At 30.9% G+C, this 24,042-nt stretch overlaps 1 protein-coding gene across 4 annotated transcripts; it reads right to left on the bottom strand.

Annotated features, from left to right (window-relative positions):
• Nucleotides 1-1,872: 1,872 nt before the first annotated feature.
• On the bottom strand, nt 1,873-19,922 carry LOC126840218 (PDZ and LIM domain protein Zasp). Of its 4 annotated transcripts, XM_050575823.1 has the most exons (12): nt 19,243-19,922; nt 16,185-16,330; nt 13,302-13,542; nt 7,897-8,049; nt 7,542-7,604; nt 6,385-6,473; nt 5,048-5,080; nt 4,149-4,290; nt 4,012-4,044; nt 3,849-3,881; nt 2,502-2,543; nt 1,873-2,421 (listed from the first exon to the last, which is right to left on the bottom strand). In XM_050575823.1, exons 1-12 carry the CDS (start codon nt 19,360-19,362, stop codon nt 2,341-2,343), a joined length of 1,176 nt encoding a protein of 391 aa, XP_050431780.1. In that variant the 5' UTR covers nt 19,363-19,922; the 3' UTR covers nt 1,873-2,340. The 4 variants fall into 4 exon arrangements, with proteins under 4 accessions (XP_050431780.1, XP_050431782.1, XP_050431781.1 ...); XM_050575825.1 differs by lacking the exon at nt 7,542-7,604; XM_050575824.1 differs by lacking the exon at nt 5,048-5,080.
• Between the last annotated feature and the right edge of the window lie 4,120 nt (nt 19,923-24,042).

Here is a 24,042-nt window from a genome sequence, read left to right on the forward strand (position 1 = left end):
GATTTAAAATGTTTTGTAATAGGTAAAAAACGTAATTAATGGGAGAGGGGGGGTTGCATAGCACAACCGAGGCGCCCTTAAATTACGTCTATCGCCAACGCAACCCGAGTACATATGTTTAGAATTTATTGGTAGGCACAACAGTTTATTAACTTGGGGACGCCTCCCTCCCTAAGTTCGAGCCTAAACGTTTCTGAGACAGTACCGACCACCAAAAGACCTAATTAGGCTTTCAAAAACAAGGCAAAATATTATTTTAAGACTTACAAGCTGTAAGCGAATCTCATTCCACGCCGCTTTATTCAAACATAGCGATTGAGATCGGCTCAACCTAAATATACATCAACGCTCGGTCATTCCGAAATTTGTTGAACGACTTTGGCTCAACGCCCACCACCGCAAGCACATTTTCACCAAGATATATCATTCGGTTGACCGTGTTGTCAACACAACATTAGTCAGCACACATTTATATTGATGCCAGCGAACGAGGAAAATGGTAGATGTTTTTCGAATAAAATAAAATACATTTTGAGTTAAAAAATATATTTTTAAATAATGAACTGCTTTTTAAGATTATAACATTTATTGAAGCTATGCTTCTTTTTTTATTATTAACAAAGAATATAGATTCAATTATTCTTTGAAAAAATAAATAATCAAATAATGAATAAACTCTTACTCACTTCCATACTTAAATATAATTCTATTTGAATGATGTCAAACTCTGTTTACACCCCTGCTAGCTGCCACCAAAGTCAACACTCAACATATTAAGTTGTTGTAGGTTATTGTACGTGTTTTAAAATTTAACTATATTTTGGGATCCGTTCTAATAAAAATACCATAGTTTTATTTAACTGGTCATTATATCCTTGAATGCAAACAAATATATCGTTTTACATAAATATAATTTATGACTAGAGTCTAGAGGTCAGTTCACAATTTTCATGACACTTTCAAGTAAGATAAAAATCGGTCCAAATGTTAACTTATAAATAACAATGCGTGTCCACTATAAACTATAAGGTTTATAATTAATATATTATTATTATTAATTATAATAATTAATTATTTAAGACTAGGAGTGTATGTCATAAAAGTCAAATCGAGAAGACTATACATATTAATCAGATATTAAATATAAAAAAAAAAGCTCAACTGATTCTTTAAATGTATTGGAATAAAAAGTAACAATTAATTGAAAAAATTATTTTAATTAGGTATACATTACTACTTTTAATAAAATGTAATTAAATTACCGACAAATTACTTAAAAAGTAATTTCGTTACAGTAACTTGTAACTTGAGGTTCTCTTTAACAACGATGGTCATACGTTTAAATAAATGATAAATTGGATTAGGATCTTTTTTTTTTTGTTTTGGTTGAACATTTTAAAGTTCCAAGTCTCCAAGTTCATATATTATGTGCGAACACATAAATTTAACAGCCAGCCATCGAATGCAATATTGTGTTGTTTACTCAACAGACATTTGAGTACAATAATAAACGACATGACTCATCTCATAAGTTCGTCTGACCCGAGTGTATTTTTAGGACGAAAACATTCAAGGCATGACGAAAAAATAACGCGTGAAAATAATTACACCAAGCGATTATGATTTCTTTATGCCAATAGAATAATATAATGTGTAAAGGCTTTGAAGATAGAAATGTGTTTATCAAGCAATCCTGTGTGAATACAGCAAACGATATTTTGTTATAGATATAACTACAATATACATTATAGATATATAGTAGGAACACGGTGGATATTTTGTAATTAATTTTATCGACAGATTAAAAACCCTCAAAAAATACGTTTTTCTCTCTTACAACAAAACCTTACCGCAAAAAAAATACCGACGCGGTTTGAAATAAATAAATATAACGGTACTTTATTCAATTATAAATAAGAAAACGATAACATAATAATTAACATATTATGGGTAATAAAATTAAAATAACATTTTGTATATAACATGTTTATATAATCGGATTTGTTAGTCCTAAATTTATTATTTTTTTTTTACACATATGTGTGACTAGATAGTACACTCAACAATTTTTCGCATAAAAGTCTGTTATATTAGACACAGTAATGATAATAATAATAATAATAATAGTAATCATTAATTAATGCCGGCGACAAATATCATTTTTTTGCTTATGTACAGAAGGTATATAAAAAACAAATCGTTGAATAGGTATGTAAATGATGAACAATCGAGGACAACCCATTTCCAGGTTTCCTTTATTTGATATTTTTCCTTAGGCGTATGAACAAATTATTATAATAATTGAAAATCTCATATTCGGCATTCGTTTCGGTTCAGCGTTTAGTTTTCGGTCATGACCATGTTCATCAAACGTTTGAAGCTTCCGCTTTGATGGATTTCGTCAGTGGAAACATAGTCGTGCTGTAATGAAAAAAATGTAAATATTTTAAATGAATTTTTAAATAAATCTAACGATTTTTTGCTCAACAACGAGAACTTACGTTCGGGTGTGGTGCGGTCGGATGTGGTTGTGGTGAAGTGCGCTAAAAACATAAAAAATTGTTTTTTTTTAAAAACTATAATACACCATCAAGTGTTACCCTACAAAGAATATTTATTTTCAGGAATGGCCAAGTTCTAAGTAGGTATAACCTACCTAGCAAATGAGGAAAACTATGTAACCCATTGGCCGGGAGGAGGGAAAAGAGAAACATCCCATAATTAATGTGTTTTAACCCTTTAAAATATTTCATTTGCCCCCGTAATAGGTAACTGTAGTTTTATTAAAAAAGAAATACTTATTTAAATTTTAGGAATGTAAATGCAGACTGATTTAGAACGAACTTCCTATACCTCACCCTCAACCTCAGGTTACTTCACACTTGTTTACTTGAATAATTTGTTAATCATTTTTGTTTCGGTGAGCATTGTTAAACGTTAAACCGGCTAATAATTTCCGTTGATTCGCATATGAATGTCAAGGTTCAACAATATTTTCTACGATGCAATTTAAAATTTTTTGTGTTATTATTATTTGATTTTCTTACAAACATGATTTAAAAAAAAAAATGTCGACAGTTATTATAAAATATAAGATTCAATTAAATTCGATTAAAACACATTGCATAGGATTGACTAGAGTAATACCCGTTTTCGACGATTATAAAACAAAATTGAGTTGATTATTATTTGAGAAATTGGTTAGGATTTGATTGGCCTATCGGCTATCCTATTTATGTTAGGATAATGTAGGGAAGAAGAATTTAATTTAATTTTGATTTTAAAGGGCATGAATACAGCTATTTATTAAGGGAAAAATATAGGCTATATTTGAAAAATATATTACCTATGCTAATTTTATGTCAATAAAATTGGCATAAACAAAATAACAGAAGGAAATTCATATGAATATTTGTATTTAAGTTGTGATTTATATTCTATTTTCTACGAGGTTTTTATATAAAAAAAGACCTTCGCGGGAAAAACGAACGGTATTAATACAATTTTTAAAATTCTGTTTTTTTTAAATAAGACAAGTGTTTGTAGATCCCAATGTTCTGGGATTTCAGTTTTAATTCATAAAACTCAATAAATATAAAAATAAATCGCTAAAATGTCTTATTTTAGTCGAACTTGACAAACAGTCAACAGACTGGCGAGAAAATACAAATATAGGGACTTAGGGCCCTATAGAACTACATTATATTTGTTATAAAAAATAGGTTTAATACACTTTTGGTATTAACCATTGAGGGCTTTACCTCCCAATTTACTTTTTCGGTATAATTTTACGGTGTACTCATGCCCTTTAATAATAATTTAGAATTGTTTTTAATGCATCTACTTACTCCTGTAGTCGGATGGTGCGGTGCAGACAGCCTCTAAAATATAAAACACAAATATATATATTTATATATTGATGAGGAAACTGTATTTTCTAATTCCTCGGGCGGGGATGATTGCTAACAGACGTTTTGGTTACAACGTTTAAGCGCGGTTTTGAGTACTCACGTTATGGTTGTAGTTGCCGTTGACCGTGACTTTCTAGAAACGGATAAAAAATTTAAAAATATTACTTCGTTTCTGTTTTTTTTATATTCTTTATTAATATTATTATTTTACTGGGATATGTGATCGCACGGGCGTACCTTAACTGATCCCTGCACAGGCGAGTACGCTTTCTGTATGGGAATAATGACTTCGCGCGAGTTGTGATTGCCGTGTTCGCTTTCTTGGATGGCTTTGTAAGTCTCGGACTTGGCCGGATCGTACTGCACCGTCTTCTTGTACCTAGTTGTGTTCGGATCAGAAAAAAAGGGGGGAAAGTTCAGAGGGGGAAGGTGTTAGTAAAGAGACGTGTGATGAAGAATACAGTATTTATATAGTAAAAGTTAAGATAGATAGAAAGAAAAAAAGAAAAGAAAAACAGAAGAAATGTTAGAGTTTGCGGTTTAAATAAATAGTGTAATAAAATTAATGCAATTTGGTTAGTCAGTGTTTGTACAGAGAATGGGTAAAGGGACGGTGCAGGATCAATAACGGTATTTACTGGAATGGATTGGGATGTTTCAGTTTGGTTTTGTGTTCCAGGAAGGAAAGGTCAATGAAAATACTAAGATTAGATATGCAGTACGAGTTCTATAGTCATAAAATAAGCAAGAATAAAAATAATATATTATTATTATTAGCAAGAAATGTGTGATTGTTGGATAGACAAGCTTTGTCCCTGTTTTACTTATTGTATATATTTATATCGGTCGACGGTACACAGGATAATATTATTATCATTCTGTTCGTGCCAAAAAAACCCTACGTGCTATTGGTTCGGGGTTTTTTAATTTGTTGTTGTTGCGTTGAAAATATTCGCGAGTGCGGTTTTTTATTTATAATTAAATTTGTTTCTCGGGTGACTGTATAAAGCGATTCATGCCGCCAACACATTCTCGCTTATAAAAATGAATAATATTATCTTAAGACCCAAGTACAATGAATAGTTATTATTGCAACGCTTCGGCATGCCGCATGCTCATGCGTAACTTTGATTTACCTAAAACGACCGTATTTGTCTTCTTCCACTTCCCTAAACACACCATCGGTGTATTATTATCGATAGTATCAAAATATTTTGTCTGGTGTGTGTGTGTGTCAATGTGTCAATTTTAATGACATTTAAAGGTGGGCGAATCGGTGTCAGAGCACAGCCAGGGTTTGTTGAAAATGTTAAATTTTTAACAATAATTACGCATTATTTTGAATCAAACAACCTGGACTCGGAAACAGTACTACGATGGGCAGAGTGGTCACGTCTAACATATCATAATTTTATAACGACTAAAGTTCTACCTGAAAATGGAATGGTTTCTTGGCGTACCTTTTTCCTATAATATGAAAGTCTATTGAAAAAGCATATTAATCAAAAATCTGGGCGCTATGTTAATACCACTCCACCTTTTTATTTGCCTGTTAAATATGTCTCGGAAGGTGTTTTTATGAAGAATTAAACAGTCAAATTTGACCTAGATTCTAACACGGGCAATTATAGCTTAAATTATATATTTCGTAAATTTCCAAAAATCATTGTCCTATAACTCGGTCTTCAATAACTTTTGCCCATGTCAAAATTACTAGATTTTCTAACTAGATTTTCTAGTCGCAATCTATAATTTTTTTGAACTTGAAAAATGAGAATCCCCGATTAAGGTCGAAATTTTAAAATATCGATATGGATTTATTTTTGCTATGTGAATACTTAATATAGTTTTAGCCTAATAGTAAGTTCTTGACAGTCCTTATAGAAGTAACTTGGCCGATCCTGAGTATAATATTATTATTTAGATTTCGAAATGCATATATGAAATAAACAAATTCGTAAATTCGTTGTATATAATATTTTTTTATGTATCTAAATGAAAATTTTAGGAGGCGGGGGAGGGGGATTTGCACTACTAGGGCGGTTAAATGACTGTTTGTAGGCGTCCATTTAGGTCAGACGGTACAGAAATAGAAAATTGAAAAAGGCGAAATGCAATGGGCCAGTTCTGTCTATAAAGCGGACGGCTTATTTATAGACAAGCAAGACCGTCGTCGTAACGCGTAAACATAACCCTTCAGATTTATTTTTTATTTTCAAAGTTAGTCACACTAGATTCAAGGTCAAAGAAGAAACTTAAAAGACTAGGTCGTAGCCTACAACACACTATAGTTTTTATATAATTTTTATAAAAACGTCGGCCCATTACGTTAATATGAAACGGGCACTGACGTCTGACTGTGTACGGTGGTAATAATATTACTATGAACTGTGTATACAATTATTACTGTGAACTCTCGTATTATAGTGACTAAATAAATGAATACTAATAGTATATCGATTAGACGACTTACGGAGTGTATCCGGTTTGCGCTTTGATCGAGTTGGCGATGTTATCCTCAGAGTATAAACCGACCGGTGTGTTAAACTGTTTGTGCACCACCTGTAAGTTAACAAAGCCAATTACCATTTTTTCTTAAATTATATATATGATGAAGCTAAAATAACAATAACAATAACGAAACAAACAGTGCGGACCAACACAGTATAAGCATAAAAATGTATCAGTAAAATCAAAGGCTAAAACAATATAACAAAAATAAAGTTTTATAGTTAAAAAAAAAAAAATCTTTAACTATTACACTTGTTAAGGTGAACTTGTATTATTATAATACTTTGATGAAAATGTATAAAATATCGTACATCAATAATTTATTCATACGTTTAAAATTATCAAGTATGTATAATTTAAATAAGTTGATTTGTTTAAAACAGTATTTAATTAATGATTAGTAAATACTGGCGTGTGTACTAGTATTATATTATTACTATTTATAAAGTTCATCAATGTCAGGATAAAACATATTACTTTGATAAAATGTGTATTTAAGAATTCTTTAAATCACGTTGGGTTCTATCACTGAATAGCCTCCCTCCTCATACAAAATCATCATTTTTATTTGTTTATTTTTTTTTTCTCTCTATATATTATAACAATGTAACTATTTGCTTATTATGCCTTGCCGCATAGATTGTAAATATTCTTTAATAAAAAAAAAGAATTCTTTAGTAATGTATCAACGAATATTATTAACAATTTAAAACGTGTATCGATTAAATTGTATCTGGTTCAAAAAAAGTATCAACACCCATCTTTGGTTATACCTAATATAATACTCAGCGATTTAAAAAAACAATATTTTGTTGAAAACGCAGTTGCTTACGGGGTATTTTATTTAATGGAAATAAAATAAGCTAATAGTTATAAAATCAACAAGAATTATTTAAATTATATTTCAATTACTCTAACAATCGACTGCCTATCTTCGAAAAACTCCTATAATCCTATTTAAAAAGTACCAGATAAATATGATTTACTAGCTAATTTTTGGACTTTGTTCTTAAACCATATGAACGCGTAAGTTTGCGTACAATCTAATTCTAAGTAGTAGCCTGTAGCAAAAGCGGGACGACACAATACAATTTTTTTTTGAACAAATTTATCCCTAACCTGTCTACCAGGTCTTGACTTTGCCTCCTCGTTACTTATCCGTTGCAACACGTGGTCCATGGCCTAACAAAGAAAAATGATTCTTGTAGAATAAATGTCAAGAGACCAGTTGAAAAGTAGATAGTGTCTACAACAACACTATGCGACAAATCAGTGACGTGGTGAACATCATTTTCTTAGTAGTGCAATACAATTTGAGATGCTTAGCCCTCAAGAATCAAAACCTCGGTTGGTAAATTGGACCACTAACCAAAATATAGCTAAGAGCTCAACGGCCTCATATAAATCCATTCGCCACGCCACTGACACGAATAGGTGTGAATATTTGTTTTTAATTTTTATTATATTTGCTTACCCTTTGTTTCATCAACGTGTCCATTGGCTGATCGTGTAGCGACGGATGTGCTCGCATCATTGGGTTCGGATGATGGCGCAGATACGACTCGGCCTTTGGCTGATCCCTCTTGGCCTTTGCTCCCGGCAACACCAACGGATTGGTCCTGTACGGCTGCGGGACGACATTACCATTAATATAAAAACAAATAATGATAATAAAGACAATAATTATAACATTAGCTGCCAGCGGTCCGGTTCGATTATTTGGAAATCACTTGAACTAAGACTGTCAGTACTAACCGCAGAAGCTAACTTGTTAAAATATAACTGATATTACATAATATAGTAAGAGCAAAAAAATAGTGTGTACAGACCGGAGCGACCGGTCTGAAAATGAGAGTTTTCCAGCCGATGGTCCGCTGTCCTAGAACGCTATTACTACAACAGTTCTTCTTGGATAAGTCAATACATCATCAGAAAAATCGTTTGACTTATATTAATTGATAATTCTCATTTCGCCCATAATAATTTATCATATCATTGGCCGACTGGAGACGACAATATCGACGTTATAGACAGAGACGGCGCTATGGCTAGGCAACCGCTTAACAAAAATAAAGTGATTTACTTTTATTTAAGTTGGCTTTTTTGAATAATATGTACTATATGCACTACCGCTATTATTATACCACTGCCTAGCGCAGAAGTCAAACGAATCTTTTCCAACCTGATAGAAATAAATACCTATTTTAGGAAAAAAAAAAGACAAGAAATCGGCTACCGGTAATCGCAGTACTTTCAAATGAAATTTGTTTTCCAAAAATTTGGAAATGGAAGACACTTTCCAAGTGAATTTGCTGCAGTACATAAAAACAGAAAATGTCTATTACATTATATACTACTCTTATTATACAAGCCCTCGAAATTAAAATTTATATTTTTATATGTTATATATTTTTTTTATTACAGCAACGCGCTGAGCCTTCAAGACATGTTAAGCTTCATAATGATGATGACGATAGAGATACAAATGTATTGTCTTTAGTCTTAACTTGCTTGATAGAGGTAAATGTTAGGGTGAGTGCCCAAGGAGAATGTAAGTTTACCTACCCCAAGCTCCTGACCACTTGTATTAAGTAGTCGCGTCGTGCTTGTTATAGGGCTGTATTAGCAAGTGTAGAACAATGCGGGGATGGGGGTTTTGGGGTTTCCACTAATCAAGTCTTACCCATAGTAAGGCGTTTTCGGGCTCGTACACGTTGGGTTCCGGTTCTGTGTGTGAGAGCATCATCTTGACAAGAGTTTTGCGTGGAGGAAAATGTGCGCACGGCCAACAACAACAACAGCAACGCTCTCGAGGAGACTACTTGCCGGCAGACGACTTACGGTGGCTTTCGGTTACTACGGTTGTCCTTTGACTGAGAGCTTTTACTCGGTCGGCGCGCGCTGTTAAGGCAGACCGGGGGCAGGGATTCGCCCACGCCGCTTGGCAGACTCCGGCGTACTTGGGCGAGGGTCTTCTAAATTTAACATAACCAAACGGTTTCCCATAGGCCAGCATGTGCGAAACGGTTTTAATTTGATACGGCCCGCGTTTTCGCGACATTCCTTGAAAGTTGTCTATAAGTGTGTGTGTGTTTTTTAAATTTAATATCATCGTCAACACAACGCAGGTTGGCGGTGGGCGTTTACGAAAGTATAATAATATAATATATTTATATCTATTATGTTAGTACATCATCATAATAACCGAAAAACAAGAAAAATCGTTTTATTTTTAACGAACCGATATCAAATCCTTGACACGTATTTTCACGGTTAACAATATACGAATAAATGTAAAAAAAATGTAATCGACTGAAAATCCTTAAATGTATAACAGATGTCTCATCATATAGATATGTCCTCCCAAGTATTTCGGTGGCCTCATATTTTTTCGTGTTTATATGTATGTAACTTATTGCGTATTTCAATTTGAACTTTCAACATATTTTATTTAAGCCGTCAAACCATTATGCAAGAAAAAAAGGTTTATATTAAATTAATGTTTATGAGATAAGTCCAATATATCATCACATGTAGATAGCGACTAATGAACAGAGACTACAATGTCTTCACTTGATTTGCTAGCCAAAAAAAACAAGGAAAGGAAGAAGGTCATAGTTAATTAAAACCTTTATACATTGTCGAAGTCGAAAATCCTAAGCAAATAGTCAAGAACCAGGAGGTTTCATGTGTATTAGTGATTAGCCTTAATTTACATTGAAAACTGAAGAAGAAAAAAATCTTTGTAACCGAGAAAGACTAATGCAGCGTTATATCTCTAATGAACAAGTTCGGTAAATTTGGGAATATTCTATGAAATATAATTTTGATCCTATAATTCTATGGTTCATATTCATAGAATCCTGAATTTATTCAGGTATAAATTATTAAAAATGGCAAAGATAGCATGAGATTTGTCAGTTTGTACAATTGACACAAGGTGCACTTGACATGTAAGCCGCATAATTCAAAAATATCATCCGCTAATTTAATAGTATTATTAAAATGCTTAACCCGACCGAAAATTATTAGTCAGAGCTTCGACTTCCATCACGACAGTGATTTAAAAATAACACACAAGTATGTACTTTTGGTTTGGGTCCAATATTGCAAAACAAAATAAATTTCGTCACGATTTTTCGTGTTACAACAAGTTCTTCCGCGCCTAAAATAATAACATAGTATTATTATTATTATTATTATTATTAAGATGTTGCATTGAGCTATTTAGCCCAAGGATCATCAATGGCTAGATATATCTAATAGCGCGTGACCAGTCGCCAATTCCTTCTCGACTAAAAAGTAATTGGTTATGGAACTTTAGCCTCGAGTATAGTGACCACATCAGTGTTGAGACAACCGACGACACGTGAGACTTAGAAATCATTCAACTAACTCCAATACAATTAGGAACTCAAGCACAACACAGGACTTGCATATAATGCAATAGTACAGTATGCACATAGGTATGTTAGCTAGTCTAACAGCTGTAAGAAACGTCTTCGGTTTAACAAGGTACTTTTATCGCAAATAAATAAGCTAACGTAATATTATATTAAAGTTTTCGCCAGTTGTAAAAAAAAACTCAAACCGATGGTGTTTTGACTCAGCCAAATACTTGGTATTCACCAACAAATATAGGTGTTATTGGACTTAAAAAAAAAATTAATTTGGTCGAGATTTTTTTTTTTTAAATCAGGTCATTGCCAACGAGGGTTTTCGCTGTACTCAGCTGACGACAGTAACTCTGTTAATTAAGCAAATTGAAATTAAATCAACTCCCTACAACTACAATCAACGGGACAATGTCGATTTGGCTTCATATAACGATGTTAAAATCTCGTTAAATTTTCATTTATTTCGTACGTATAGTCCAGTTACCCGTTATACATTATTATCTAAAAACGCTCTTTGTTTTTATTAAAAAAAAAAAAAAAAGATTAAATGTAATTATTGCAAAATGCGAGGTCACGTCATATGATTTTTATTGATGGGCATTTAATAGAAACGAAGGCGCGCACATATTGATCACAGAACTCGGTCGCTGCCAACTTATATTTTTAAAATGAATATCAGTCCTTTCACATGTTGAGCCAACTTCGATAGTGGGTCACCGGCTTGATAACTTATTTGATGCAACGCAAAATTATTCAAATGTAACCATAGAGAAAAAAAATGATTATACTTTATTCAGTACCTAATGCTTTTTCATTTCACTTTACAGAATATCCTAAAAGTCTCATAGCATTTAAAATATTTTCAAACTTCGCATTAGTGTTTATTGAAAATATATTGGCTGAATAGTATTCTGGCTAAATTAGTATCAGTTGAGTTTAATAAATAACCCATAGGAAAAAATGTTAATAAATAAAATAAAACTATTTATGACCTTTTTTTCGTGTATTATTCTAAATATATTATTTGATAGAATTCTGAGGTAAAACTGTTTGAATATTGCTTTTGTTGTATACCTACACTAACCTACACTTGGTTACCTACATAACAAAATTAATTGAATTCAAAATAAAACCTAAAATGAATTTATTTATTTAAATATATATAGATAGTAAAATTAAGGTTTTTAGTGAATTTCAAAAGATAAATTTTTGTAACTAAATAATTTTTGCCATTTTTTACTGCACATAAAAATAATATAAAATATGGAATAACGGCTAAAAATATATTATATATAATAAATTGGCCAAAAATGAATGACAAAACAAAATATCAAAATACGTTTTCAAGATTAATCACATTGAAATTGAATTACATTTGTATAATTGAATCAATACTTTTTAATTTTTATATTTACAACAACTAAAAGGCATAAACGAAATATTAGATGGTTTTTTTTAACGTTTTTTTTATTTTTGCAGAGCAAATGGCACCTGTTGACTTGGTAAACAAACAAGTGTATGTATTCAGCTGTTTTGTTTTTAGCGGCAGTATTGTTATTGCGAACTTTCTAGAATATTCTTTAAAAAATGTAAGTTTATTTTTGAATCGTTTTACCTCCAGCAGAGATGGCTAAACGCATAATTTGGCTAAGGTTTTGTTTTCGTTAAAAATAATTACCATATTTTTCCCACCGTTCATTTTCCTGCTCTAAGACAGTAAAAACTATTCGAGTAATTCTTTATGTGGTTTTATTATTAATTTAATAAAATTTCAAGAAATGTAGAAGCCAAACTATTAAACATAATACAATTATTGTTGCACTTTGTAATGTATATTTCACACTAAGGCAAGAATTACTCTAAAATTAAAAATTGTTATTATTATTGACGAATTAAATTAAAAAAAAAAGTTGATGTTTTATTCATTAGGTATATGTATACCATTAATTTCGTAAGAAAATTGTATTTATAAATTAATATAATTAACGGACCTTCGGAAGAGTCATACAAAACAATTACGGCCCCCTGCACGTCCTACCGATTTAAAATCTTAACGCCTACTAAAAAGTAGCTTACAAAATGCGCTTAATTTTCTTTTCAAAAATAAAAATACCAACTTAAATCATATCGCTTTATGCTTTTAGCGTATAACGTGGCAGCATAGGTCATTTTCACACAACATACACGATTTGCTAAAATCACGGTGAATTTTTTTGTTGTTTTTCGTCTACCTTGGACGTTGTTTTTTGTCGTCCCTAGAAATAGCTCGTGGTGGCGTTCAAACGTCAACGCCGAGTTCACGTTTTAATAACAATCATAATAGCGACGAATTGTCGTCTTACACTTTTCTTTCTTTCTTTTTTTTTATATATATATTAACGAGGGACACTGCGATTGATGCCAACAAAGTACAGAGTGTTGCCCACATAATATTAAAGTCAGCCAGGTGGTCTGATAGGTGTTGTGCACATTCCGCACTTACTTGTTGATCAATTGTCGGATCGTGGGCTTCGTCGTCGGTAGTGCCGCTATAGTCGACCAAAACCGGCGGGAAACGACAAAAATTGTTCACCGGAGACTGAGCAGCCCGTTCGTAACCGTAAATCCCGTTAACGGGCGAACAAGCCGGCGATGGGGTCAACCGCTTGCCGACGCCGTGTTGCAGAAACGGTTGGTTGTCCGGCATCAAAGGATTGGGACTGGGCGCAAAATTAGGAGCATCTCTGAAAAAAAAACAACACACAGGTCACACAAAATCACCCTTACGATTATAATAACAATGTTCGTCTATTTCATAGGTAAGGCACAAATGCACAAAAAAAAATACAATGTAAAAATACGTTTCTTTCTCTTGCATTTCTGGTATCGTCAATTTTTCAGCGACCGAAAAAAGCCTACCCGACGTCAACCTTAGATCCTCCCAGTTAACTATGTTCAGAAGGATGGCTATTGCAGTACATTACTTGTGTACTGGGGCGATGAAATTGCCATATTCCCTACCCCACACCATAATAAACTGAACGAACTAATTAAAGTCAGTTCAGCTCAAAGCTCTATGCCCGGGTTTGCCATACCCGTCACACTAGTTTGTTAATGCTCATAAAAAAAAGATATGGTAAGAATTCTTTCGTGGAGAACATATTTCAATTTTTGAATTTGTTAAGACATATTTTTGTATACACTATATACTAGATAAAGAAATCGATAAAAATAGTTAATTAGGATTCACGGTTTTTTTTTATTAAAACTTAAAATAAAATTATTTTTCTTTGGACACCAAAAAATTATTTTGACTAGTTTGAGTTACTAGCTGGTTTAGCACGGCAGTATAATACATATGTCACAAAACAAATTGGCATATGCAAAATAAAACCATAAACTATTTTAAAAAGTATTAACTGGCAATAAAATACAATATAAAAATGTTGGATTATTGATCTACATGGTTGAAAGCGTATTATTGGCATGTTGAGCATCTTTTTAAAGCGGACATCTTGTCATCCATCTTCAGAATATAAAAAGCCGTTCAGAATGCTAAAATTTCAATACCAACTTACTCGCTTATTTATGGAGAAATGTAAAGGTATCGTCACTTAAGGTTAAAATTACATCGTATATTAGTATAGTATTGACTATTGAGGGTTCTTCATATTTATAATATAGAAGAGATAATTTCATACATTTACAATTAAAAAAACATTTTCAGAATGTTCTAAATAAATAGAAAGTATTTGTGTACGAATAATATGTATTAACCTACTTTTAGTACTCATTCACAAACTAAATAAATAACGTATTTTGAATTTGTTATTGTTGTTTCTTTAACCAAAGATTCGGCCTTATATTATTTTTAAAATTTTTACATGATACATAAAGATGTTAATGAATTAAATTATTGAAAATACTGCACTATGGACCTGATCCAATCCTGTTAGAAAAATGTGCCACGTACTGAAATGCATTTTGTAACTTTTCAAGGATAATAACATGTACCTAATTTAGTAATTAGTACCAACAACAGACGAACAATACATAGAACTCTAAGAGGTTTAAACTTACTAAGACTCTTTTAAGTTCCCAAATTTGTCAACAACATACCGTAGTCCCTAGTTTATTGGTTAACATTAAAGGAATTAAAAAACTATACTACCTAGGACATTAAGCTATTTTGGTTTTATACAAACACTGTATAATATACTTAGACGTATAAAATAAAAACATTATTGAAGATTGAAGTTGGACTATAAGTTGTATCATAATTCCTAGAAAATATCTGCAGTTTTTAGGTAAGTGGCATATTTTCTGGCTAGATTGGACGAGTTCCATGATGTATTTTCATTTTCAAGGTTATTTTTAATAAGCTAAGAAGACGCCACACCGTCTATCTATTAAGGAGTAAAATATAGGCAATTTTTTGATGCGTCTTGATATGATGTTAAAATGTAAATAATCATTTGTTGACTTAACAAAAATTAATCTATTCTGCTAATTATTGTTTCCAACTCTTATAAATAAGCTACTTAGTTATTATTTTACATAACATGTCGCAGGAAATACACTTTCTGGCCAACGAATAATTTTAGTAGTTTTTATATCTATAAAAAAAATGAAGATCAATACTTAACCTAAATTTTAATCTAGACGATTTTTGATAAGATTATTTCTTATTACTTATTAGTAACCGAGTTGTAGGATACTGATTTTTTTAATTTTTAAAGGATTATAAATTTTCCCTCTAATTGTTAGTCTAAAATAACAAAATTTAAAATAATAATTATTATTATTTTTGTAAATTTAATAGTGATGGGAAACCGAGAATCGGGATTTATAAAATGTTCCTATAATGTTAACACTATATAAGCCACTTAAAAATCTTAGAAGTATTAAATATTATTACAATAAAATGCTGTGTACTTAAGTGAAATGTTTTGATGAAAATTTTAAAATTTAGGACAGAAGGAAGGGTGGAGAGTAAAGTTATTTTTATCTGCACGCATTTTTCTACTGCACTCCACCTGCCGTCCTAAATTTTAAATTTAAATTACTATACAAATAATTATTGAAAACTGGTTATCGTCCAGACAAATTTTCAGTAAATTATTCTAAATTTTAGAAGCTAATTAAATATATACGTTGCCGTTGTACGTTTTATAAGATATTAGAGCTCTAGCAAATACTAAAAAAGATAAATAAACTGAATATTGTTTGATATTGTACTATAATATAAATGAAAATGTTTTCAAAAAGAAACGCTACAAAATTGCAATTAATTTAAGAGTAAACTAGTGTAGGGCGTTAAAAGTTTCACCCAGTATACGAGACAATCAATTAATTTATCAGAGTATAAATAAGTTTGCAACTTTACCTCTGGATAACAAGTGTAATTTTTTCGGCATCGCTAAACAAATTTTGAGCATCCAAATGCCTCAAGTCTCTGGCATCGTAGTCTTCAATTTTCTTTATTATGTCACCGACTCGGAGGTTTTGGTTGCATGGCGTTCCAGCGTATACCTGAAAATGGAAGCACAAAAATAAGTTTTTGTTCTTTTTTTTAATTTAAGTTAGGTATATTTTCGTTCTTTTTAAACGAAATAATAAATAGAGCTATGTTCAGAGTAGTACAAACGTGTACCATATCAATATTGAATAGAATTTATAGACTATGTTGAATTGGAAGATTGAAGGTAGAATTTGAAGATGTGGTGAGTACAGTGAAGTGAAGAGTGGCAATGGGGTGTTGTGTGACAGAAATATTTCATTTAGATTTAAAAAGAAAATGTAAGTTGCTGAAATGAGAATGTGAGAATAAGGAATGAGTTAAAGCAGCGGTTCCCAAACTTTTTTGGTTCACGTATCCCTAAAAATAAAACAAATAATCGCGCCTCCCATGAATAAATGAATTACAAATACTCGTACTAGTACGTTGCTTTTTAAAATTATCGTTGATCTAGAAATATCAGTATTTAGTATTTACATGTACGCTGCACGGCGCAAAATCGAAATACCAAATTCAAGCAGCTTTAACGCCGCCATTTTTAATTTTTTCAATATGAAATTTTGTTATAAAATACTTTGATGATACTTTGATCATGAATAATTTCATGATGTAATTTATTTAATTTTAAGAAATCTTATAATTTAAAAAAAAAAAAAATCCTGGAAAAAAACGGCTTTTTACATGACCCTCTCCCCTTTAATGCTTGCGCCTCCCAAGGGAGGCGCGCCTCACAGTTGTATAGTTTAACTGTTAAAATATACAAGGGAAGTTCAGGAGTGCGTCAATAGAAGGACACGTGAAATAAAACCGATTGCGATGATTCGGGCGTGTTCAAAAAGGGAGTAAAGTGACATGGTAAAACAAGTCAGAGAGATCACTACAGAGGGATTTAGAGGCGAGATAGACCAAAGAAAAAGTGGGTGGACGAAGAATTGGAGATGGATACAGGATAAATTTGTGGCGAGAGCGGATTTGGCTGGCCGACTACTTGTATAAAATAAGGTTCAGAAGAAGAATCAGTTTAACCATTAAATTACCAAATTAAAATTTCTTTACCTACTAACCTCTAAATAAATTAGCGAAAATTAATTAATGAAAATAAGTGTTAATTATAACACTTATTATAAATTAACACACTTTCATTTATTAGGTAAACCAAACAAGAAAGAAAATTAAAAAATAACTCATTTAAATGTATAATTTATTAATTTTTCTACATTACAATAATTTACATTATTGTATCAGCATGAAAAAACTTGTCTTCGAAATGGAGTGGTAAATAGTACTATAAGTATTAAAATATAAAACTGAATAACTAAATACGTGAAATACACTGAAATGACTAATTCTTTCAAGTAATTCCGCCTTCATATCATAAATCATATAAGCCTGTTTACTAATAGTTTAATATAGACTATGTTATAGTCAACGGTCATTACGGTTCAATGATATTTTTAAGTGGTTGGATTTTGGCAGCAGTTAAATTTTATGAGTAACTATCTACATCCTCTCCTAAACATAAGTTTTGGCGTTAAGAATATTGAACGCATGACAATATACATATAGTCAGTATTGGAAATTGATGTGACAAGATGTTGAATATCTAACGAAATCGCGTAAACATCACTAAAATTGTCCGATAGGCTTAAATAGATGAACTTGTCAACGTGCCCAAGGTAAAATAACATCAGGATGTTATATAAAAAAAATTAATCCAATTTTAAATTACTGCTTACCTAATAAATCAAACCACCTACCTTCCTACACGCAAACGTTTCTAAGCACTTCAAAAAGGTCAACATTATTGATATCGTAACATAATTATTGTTTTTGTTTATAGCTAGACTGGGTCCTGCTCCTACGTGGCATCAGCCATCGACTTACACAACTCATAACGAATGTTTAATTTAATTTGCAGTTTAACTTTAAACAGGACAGTTTCTAGGATTAAAATTATAGGCTATTTGCAAAAAAATCAAATTTTGTCCAAAAAGGAAAAAAATATAGACAAGTAGGAACGAATTGCCATTTTTTAATTATAAGATCCTAAATAACATTAATATTTTAAACGGTCCTACAGCCCCGGGTTGGTCGTCATATTAGAAAAATGGCGGCTACAATCGGGTGTTTACATTACATTGATAACGAGCATTTTGGAACCAATTTACTTATAATAACAATTTTTAGACATTAAATTTCCCATAAAATACAATTAGCAATTATTTTCTTACGACTAATAGTTTCAGAGATATAATTAAATAGCAAGTTTCCTGTATTACATTGGCCATAGAAATTTCTTCATTATTGACATGTTCGATTAGGTAGTATTTCTATACACAAAACAATACCAATGTAAATTATTATTAATTAATATTTACTTTATTATCAATTTTAAATTGTCTATTTATTGCTGACGTGTGGCTAAAATAAATTAGTCACAATAGTCACTCAATCGGTAAAAAAAAATGTAAATTATACATATCGGTGGGTCAGTCAAAGCCCATAGCAATATGAAACTTTGCCGCTTCGGAATTTTAAAGATACGCCACTCTATAGAAACTTAGTGACAGATTACATTTGATGGTATGATTTGAGATATAACTTGGATTTTTAGGAAGTGACTACAATGAGTGGTTTCTTCCTTCAAAATTGTTTTCTTGTACTTATTCATACACTTATCACATATGTTTATTGTGCTTATTTGTACAGTTTGTAAATTTTTTATTAAAATATTTAAAAAAACTTCGACTTTAATGATATTTATTAAGTCGATTTTAGTAGGTGACAAACACATAACGATGAATCAATCCATTGATTCAATTTCTATTGGCTAGGTGTCATATATGGAAGCCCATGACCTCCTACAGGATCCTGGACCATATTTTTTTGTTATTATACTATATTAAAATGATTATCTCGTACTCACCTTTGTAATAACAAGCGGAGTGTTAAGATCCGCTCCACCCGCCAGACGTATTCCCCACGGCTGAGACGTGCTATTCCTGGTCAACGACACGGTCCACGTGCTCGGTTTTTGGGAACTCATAACGCGCCCTGTATGCACTTGTTGAGGAAGTTAAAACTTTCTTATAACGTTCAAAAGTATATAGTCAAGACTTGCCGAGTGAGACAATTGCAACGTACCGGACTTATGTGCTCTAACGGCAAAAACAAAGAAGTAACGAATATCGGAAAATCTACGTGGAATAAATTACTATTATTTAAAAAATTAAAAACAACGGTATGATAATATAACGGGAAGAGTGCGCGTGGGCGAGAGAGATAGACGACGATAGCTGTTGTGCAGCGGTTTATAATATATTATATTATACACACAAACTCGACGCGGGCAGATACTTTCCGGGGGGGACACCTGTCGAACGATAAAACAGTATTGCTATGGTTAATAGCTGCGTACACACACACACACCTCTAAAGTATACACTGCGTGTGTGTAGGAGAGGTGGAGGAAGTATGTGTAAAAAAGCTTGGTAGAACAAAACAAATTGAAAAAATGTTCACAATAAAAAAAAATGTATTTACACCGTCGGTAACCCGCACTGTACAATTCACTGTAATCGACAGCGTACGGCCGACGATGAGTGCTTGCAAACTATTAGGTCGGTCTACATATGGACGGGATCAGAGCCAAAATCTGCGCACATCTCTGGTGTAATGTGTGTAATATGTGCATAATAAAAAAATAAAAATAAATTAATCCCCATTAAAAACCAAATCGAAATAATTAAACATTAAAAAATGATATCAATTAATGTGCCATAACGAACGCGGCTCGCGTTTTTTCTATTTTCATTTTGAAAGCGTAACGCAAATCATTTTCGTTAAAACATCATTCTCGGAGAGGGTGGAATATTTTAATCTAACGATAAAACTGAAAATTAGAATAAAGGTAGGACTTGTACAAATTAATTGTTCTTATACATACATTTTATTTATATATATATATATATATAATGTAAAAATATTAAAAAAGTGACTTTTATCAAGGAAATATTAGTGATTTTACTGCAGCTCATTTACATATAGTTAATAATATACATGGCACGGTTATTCTACTTCTTCCCGGGTTTTTGGCCGTTTACACACAATTAATTAATTTTGCCGTGTTCTTTTGGATTAAAGCCATTTCCTATCCATGTAATTTGTTGTTTGTCCTGTCAGACATACGACCTGATGTCGGCTAAAACACGGACTATTAATTATTATTACTTAAAGTTAAAACGAAGGAAAACCCCCATTTTCACACAACGATACTTGTATGTATACAAATTGAAATTTTTCTTATACGTAGTTTTATATTGTACTTGGTCGAGTAGAGCGAACCGGTAACAGTTCCGGATTGACGTTTAAAACATATACGGATTTACTTATAGACGCAAAAGCCACATGATACCAGATATCAGAATAGTATTGATGCGATAAATACTTGTTAATTAGTTATTAACAAATTAAATTGTTTGTTTTTTTTTTTTGTTGAAAATATTCAATATTTGTTATAAATTCAAAACGATTAACGCAACACTAATTTTGTATTGCGAAATCAGTATGAAAGTATCTACGTCATATTGTTATAAACAAGCATGCAGAGATGAGCAAAACATAATATCAAAGAATAAAGTCTGTGAATAAGTCTCGATTATATTTAGTTATTTATTATTCAAATTATTAATAGATAATGTAATAGTAACACCTATTAAAAGCCCGGGCTTGAAACACTCAAACAATTTTATTTAATTAACTATAGTAAGCGGGCTTACTTATTTAAGGTTGCCTTTCGACATGGCATACTAGTCACTATAAAATAGTACATGCTACGTATTATAATAGTTAGACAAATAAAATTGACTTATTACAATATAAAAGAAACGCATACACACAATATATTATTTAGGAGTGGGCCGATACTAGAACCGATACTCGATATCCAGCCGATATTAGTGGTGTCGGTTTTATCAGTGTCGATTTTTTTAAAAACCGATATTTGGACCGATACCAAAAAAATAATAATCTAATGGTAGCCGTAAGTTGGAATATCGGTTTTATTGGGTATCGGTTTGTTATATCGGTTTTGTTTTAATATCGGATATCGGCATCATATATGGGAATATCGGGTATAGGCCCATCCCTAATATTATTATACATCATAGGCGTGGGCATAGGTAGCATGTGCACATAATAATAATTTTTTCTATGGAAACCTGGTTTACAAAGTTAGAAAAAAATCAACTTATAAGAATTTTTGAGTTCAATAGAAATACTTTAAAATTTAATACAATATGTATATATTATAATTATAATATTATAATATTACAATATTATAATTATACACTCATTTTAGAAAAAAAAAAAATCTAAATTATATTCAATTTTTTTGCAGTGATACTAATGAATAGGTATATATTATTTTTAATTCCATAAGATTTAAAAAATAAAATAGATTTTTCTGGTCAAAAATTAAACCTAAAACTTAAACGAAAATCTATAAATTTATTCAACAAAAATATTTCCAAATCTGCGGGTATACTTAAAATTTAAATTAAATTTAAAAAAATATTTTGATTATGAATAAAACACTCAAGGTTTGCTAATTTTTAGCATTGTTAACTAGGTTTCACCCTGAATGGTTATTGTAATTATTTTTTAATTTAATATTTTGATTAAAAATCTTTAGAGAATTATTTTTTATTTAGCTTTTATAGTTCGACCAATTTGTTTTTTATGTTAAATTATGTAATAATTCACTTTTTTTTTTGTAGTTAGTATAGGTAATTTGTAGTTCTGTTTAAGAGTTTCTTGTTTTTTTTTTTTTTATAGATGAATAATGTGAGTTTTGGAAAATAATATGGTCATTGGTCTCGATTGAAGATGGGAAGGGGAAGTTAACTTTCAAATTCGGGCTTTTTAAATGGAACTATTGGAATTTTTTGTTATAATTGCACTGCATGCCCAAAGAGTCTACCTACGCCTATGTTACACACACAAAGTAGTTTAAATAACACAGAGTGATTAATTAAACGCAATTTTCTCTTAAAATTATTTAATTTTTGTAGTTTTACTTTTTGGAAACCCAATATTTTTTATTTTTTTTCGTCAACTCCTTAAACTTAAACGGTTACGTATATATTTAATTAACTTTTTAAATATGATTTATTTGCTAAAAATGTTGCTATACAATATATATTAACGAAAGTTTTGTATAATTTCTTTTATAGTTACCAATGTTTTTTAATTTAAAGCGTAAGGGGGAGTGCGGTAGAGTATTTCGGGCAGATAAAAATAATACTCTACTCCACTCTTACTACCGTCCTTGATTTTAAACGTTACCATTTAAGTTTCAATAGTTGATAGAGCTTCAGAAAATACTGCAAATGGTTAATATTTAGTTATTTTGTAATATTATTTAAAAATAATATAAATACAAATGTTTTAAAAAGAAAAAACTACAAAATTGCAATTTTTTACTACCGGTATAGATATTTATCAAAAACATTAATTTCAAAACTTATTTAATAAGTTGCTTAAACAACTTCTTATAATAAACGTTTTATATCGATGCAGGCATCAATTGACTTATGTAAAATAAACATAGATAATTAAAAAAAAAAAATTTTTTAATAGTAGTTGTACTTTTTTAGACTTATTAATCAAATAAAATGAACACTTATTTCAATAATTGTAATAATACATAAATTAATTAATTAACCAATTAATACATAAAACAAAAAAAATTAAAATTAACAATTGAGTCAAAAGAATAGAACTTAACTTAACCTCAAGGAAGATGACAATGTTTATTTTTTAAATAAAATATAATATACCTAATATAAAATTTGAATTTAAAATTAAAATATTTAATTTTAAATGAGGTGTTGAATTTACAGTTATATGTTTTTTTTAAGTAAAATGACTATTCATAACATAGTCAATAGTTGTTGTACTAAAAAAACCTCATAATTATAAAATCAATACCTTATCTATATTGTATCGAGACTAAAGTCATTTGGTACTTTGTTAATATTGCGAAGGCAACAAATCATTTGATATTAATCAATCACAATTTTTTGTTTAAAGTATTATTGAAATGTGTAGACAGTTTTTAACATAGTTAATATTTTTAGAATTATTACCTTGTTACTAAATTATTTCGCATAAATTATAAGTACAAATAATAATGGGTATGCAGTATGCTGACTAGCGACAACAGGAACTATTGTATTAATGGGATTGAAAGCGGTCTGGTTTTATACGTTCTAGACCAATAAGCCTGACAACATTTCTACATAACCTAGTAAAATAGTTATAAGAACTCGGATCTCTTTACAGAACTGATATCGGATCATCAAGTAGGCGTAATTTTGTCAGACTTTTGGGTCTAAAAGACCACTAATATCGCGTTGACTCATTGAAAACATTTCAGAAGTTAATAATAATACTAAAAAGCTTATACAAATAATCTGTAAATAAAAAGGCATGGTCGAAATTTATTAAAAAAAAACCCTTTTTTCTTAAATACTGCCTACATAAAAATCCTTAAGACCCACCCGCTTTCAATCCCCTTAATTATTACTTATTAGTATCTTACATATGTACTTACAACTATAATTTATTATACATTTGATTTTGTGCTAAAAACTTGTACAACTCTAATTTTGGGTAAATAACTAGATTTAATAAATGTATCAACAAAATATAACTAAATTATACT

The sequence above is a fragment of the Adelges cooleyi genome, unplaced genomic scaffold (genome assembly GCF_023614345.1).
Source record: "Adelges cooleyi isolate 19-005CV unplaced genomic scaffold, UGA_ACOO_1.1 ACOO_flye_CR_arks_rails_tigmint_CR_PRNA_376, whole genome shotgun sequence".
Lineage (NCBI taxonomy): Eukaryota > Metazoa > Arthropoda > Insecta > Hemiptera > Adelgidae > Adelges > Adelges cooleyi.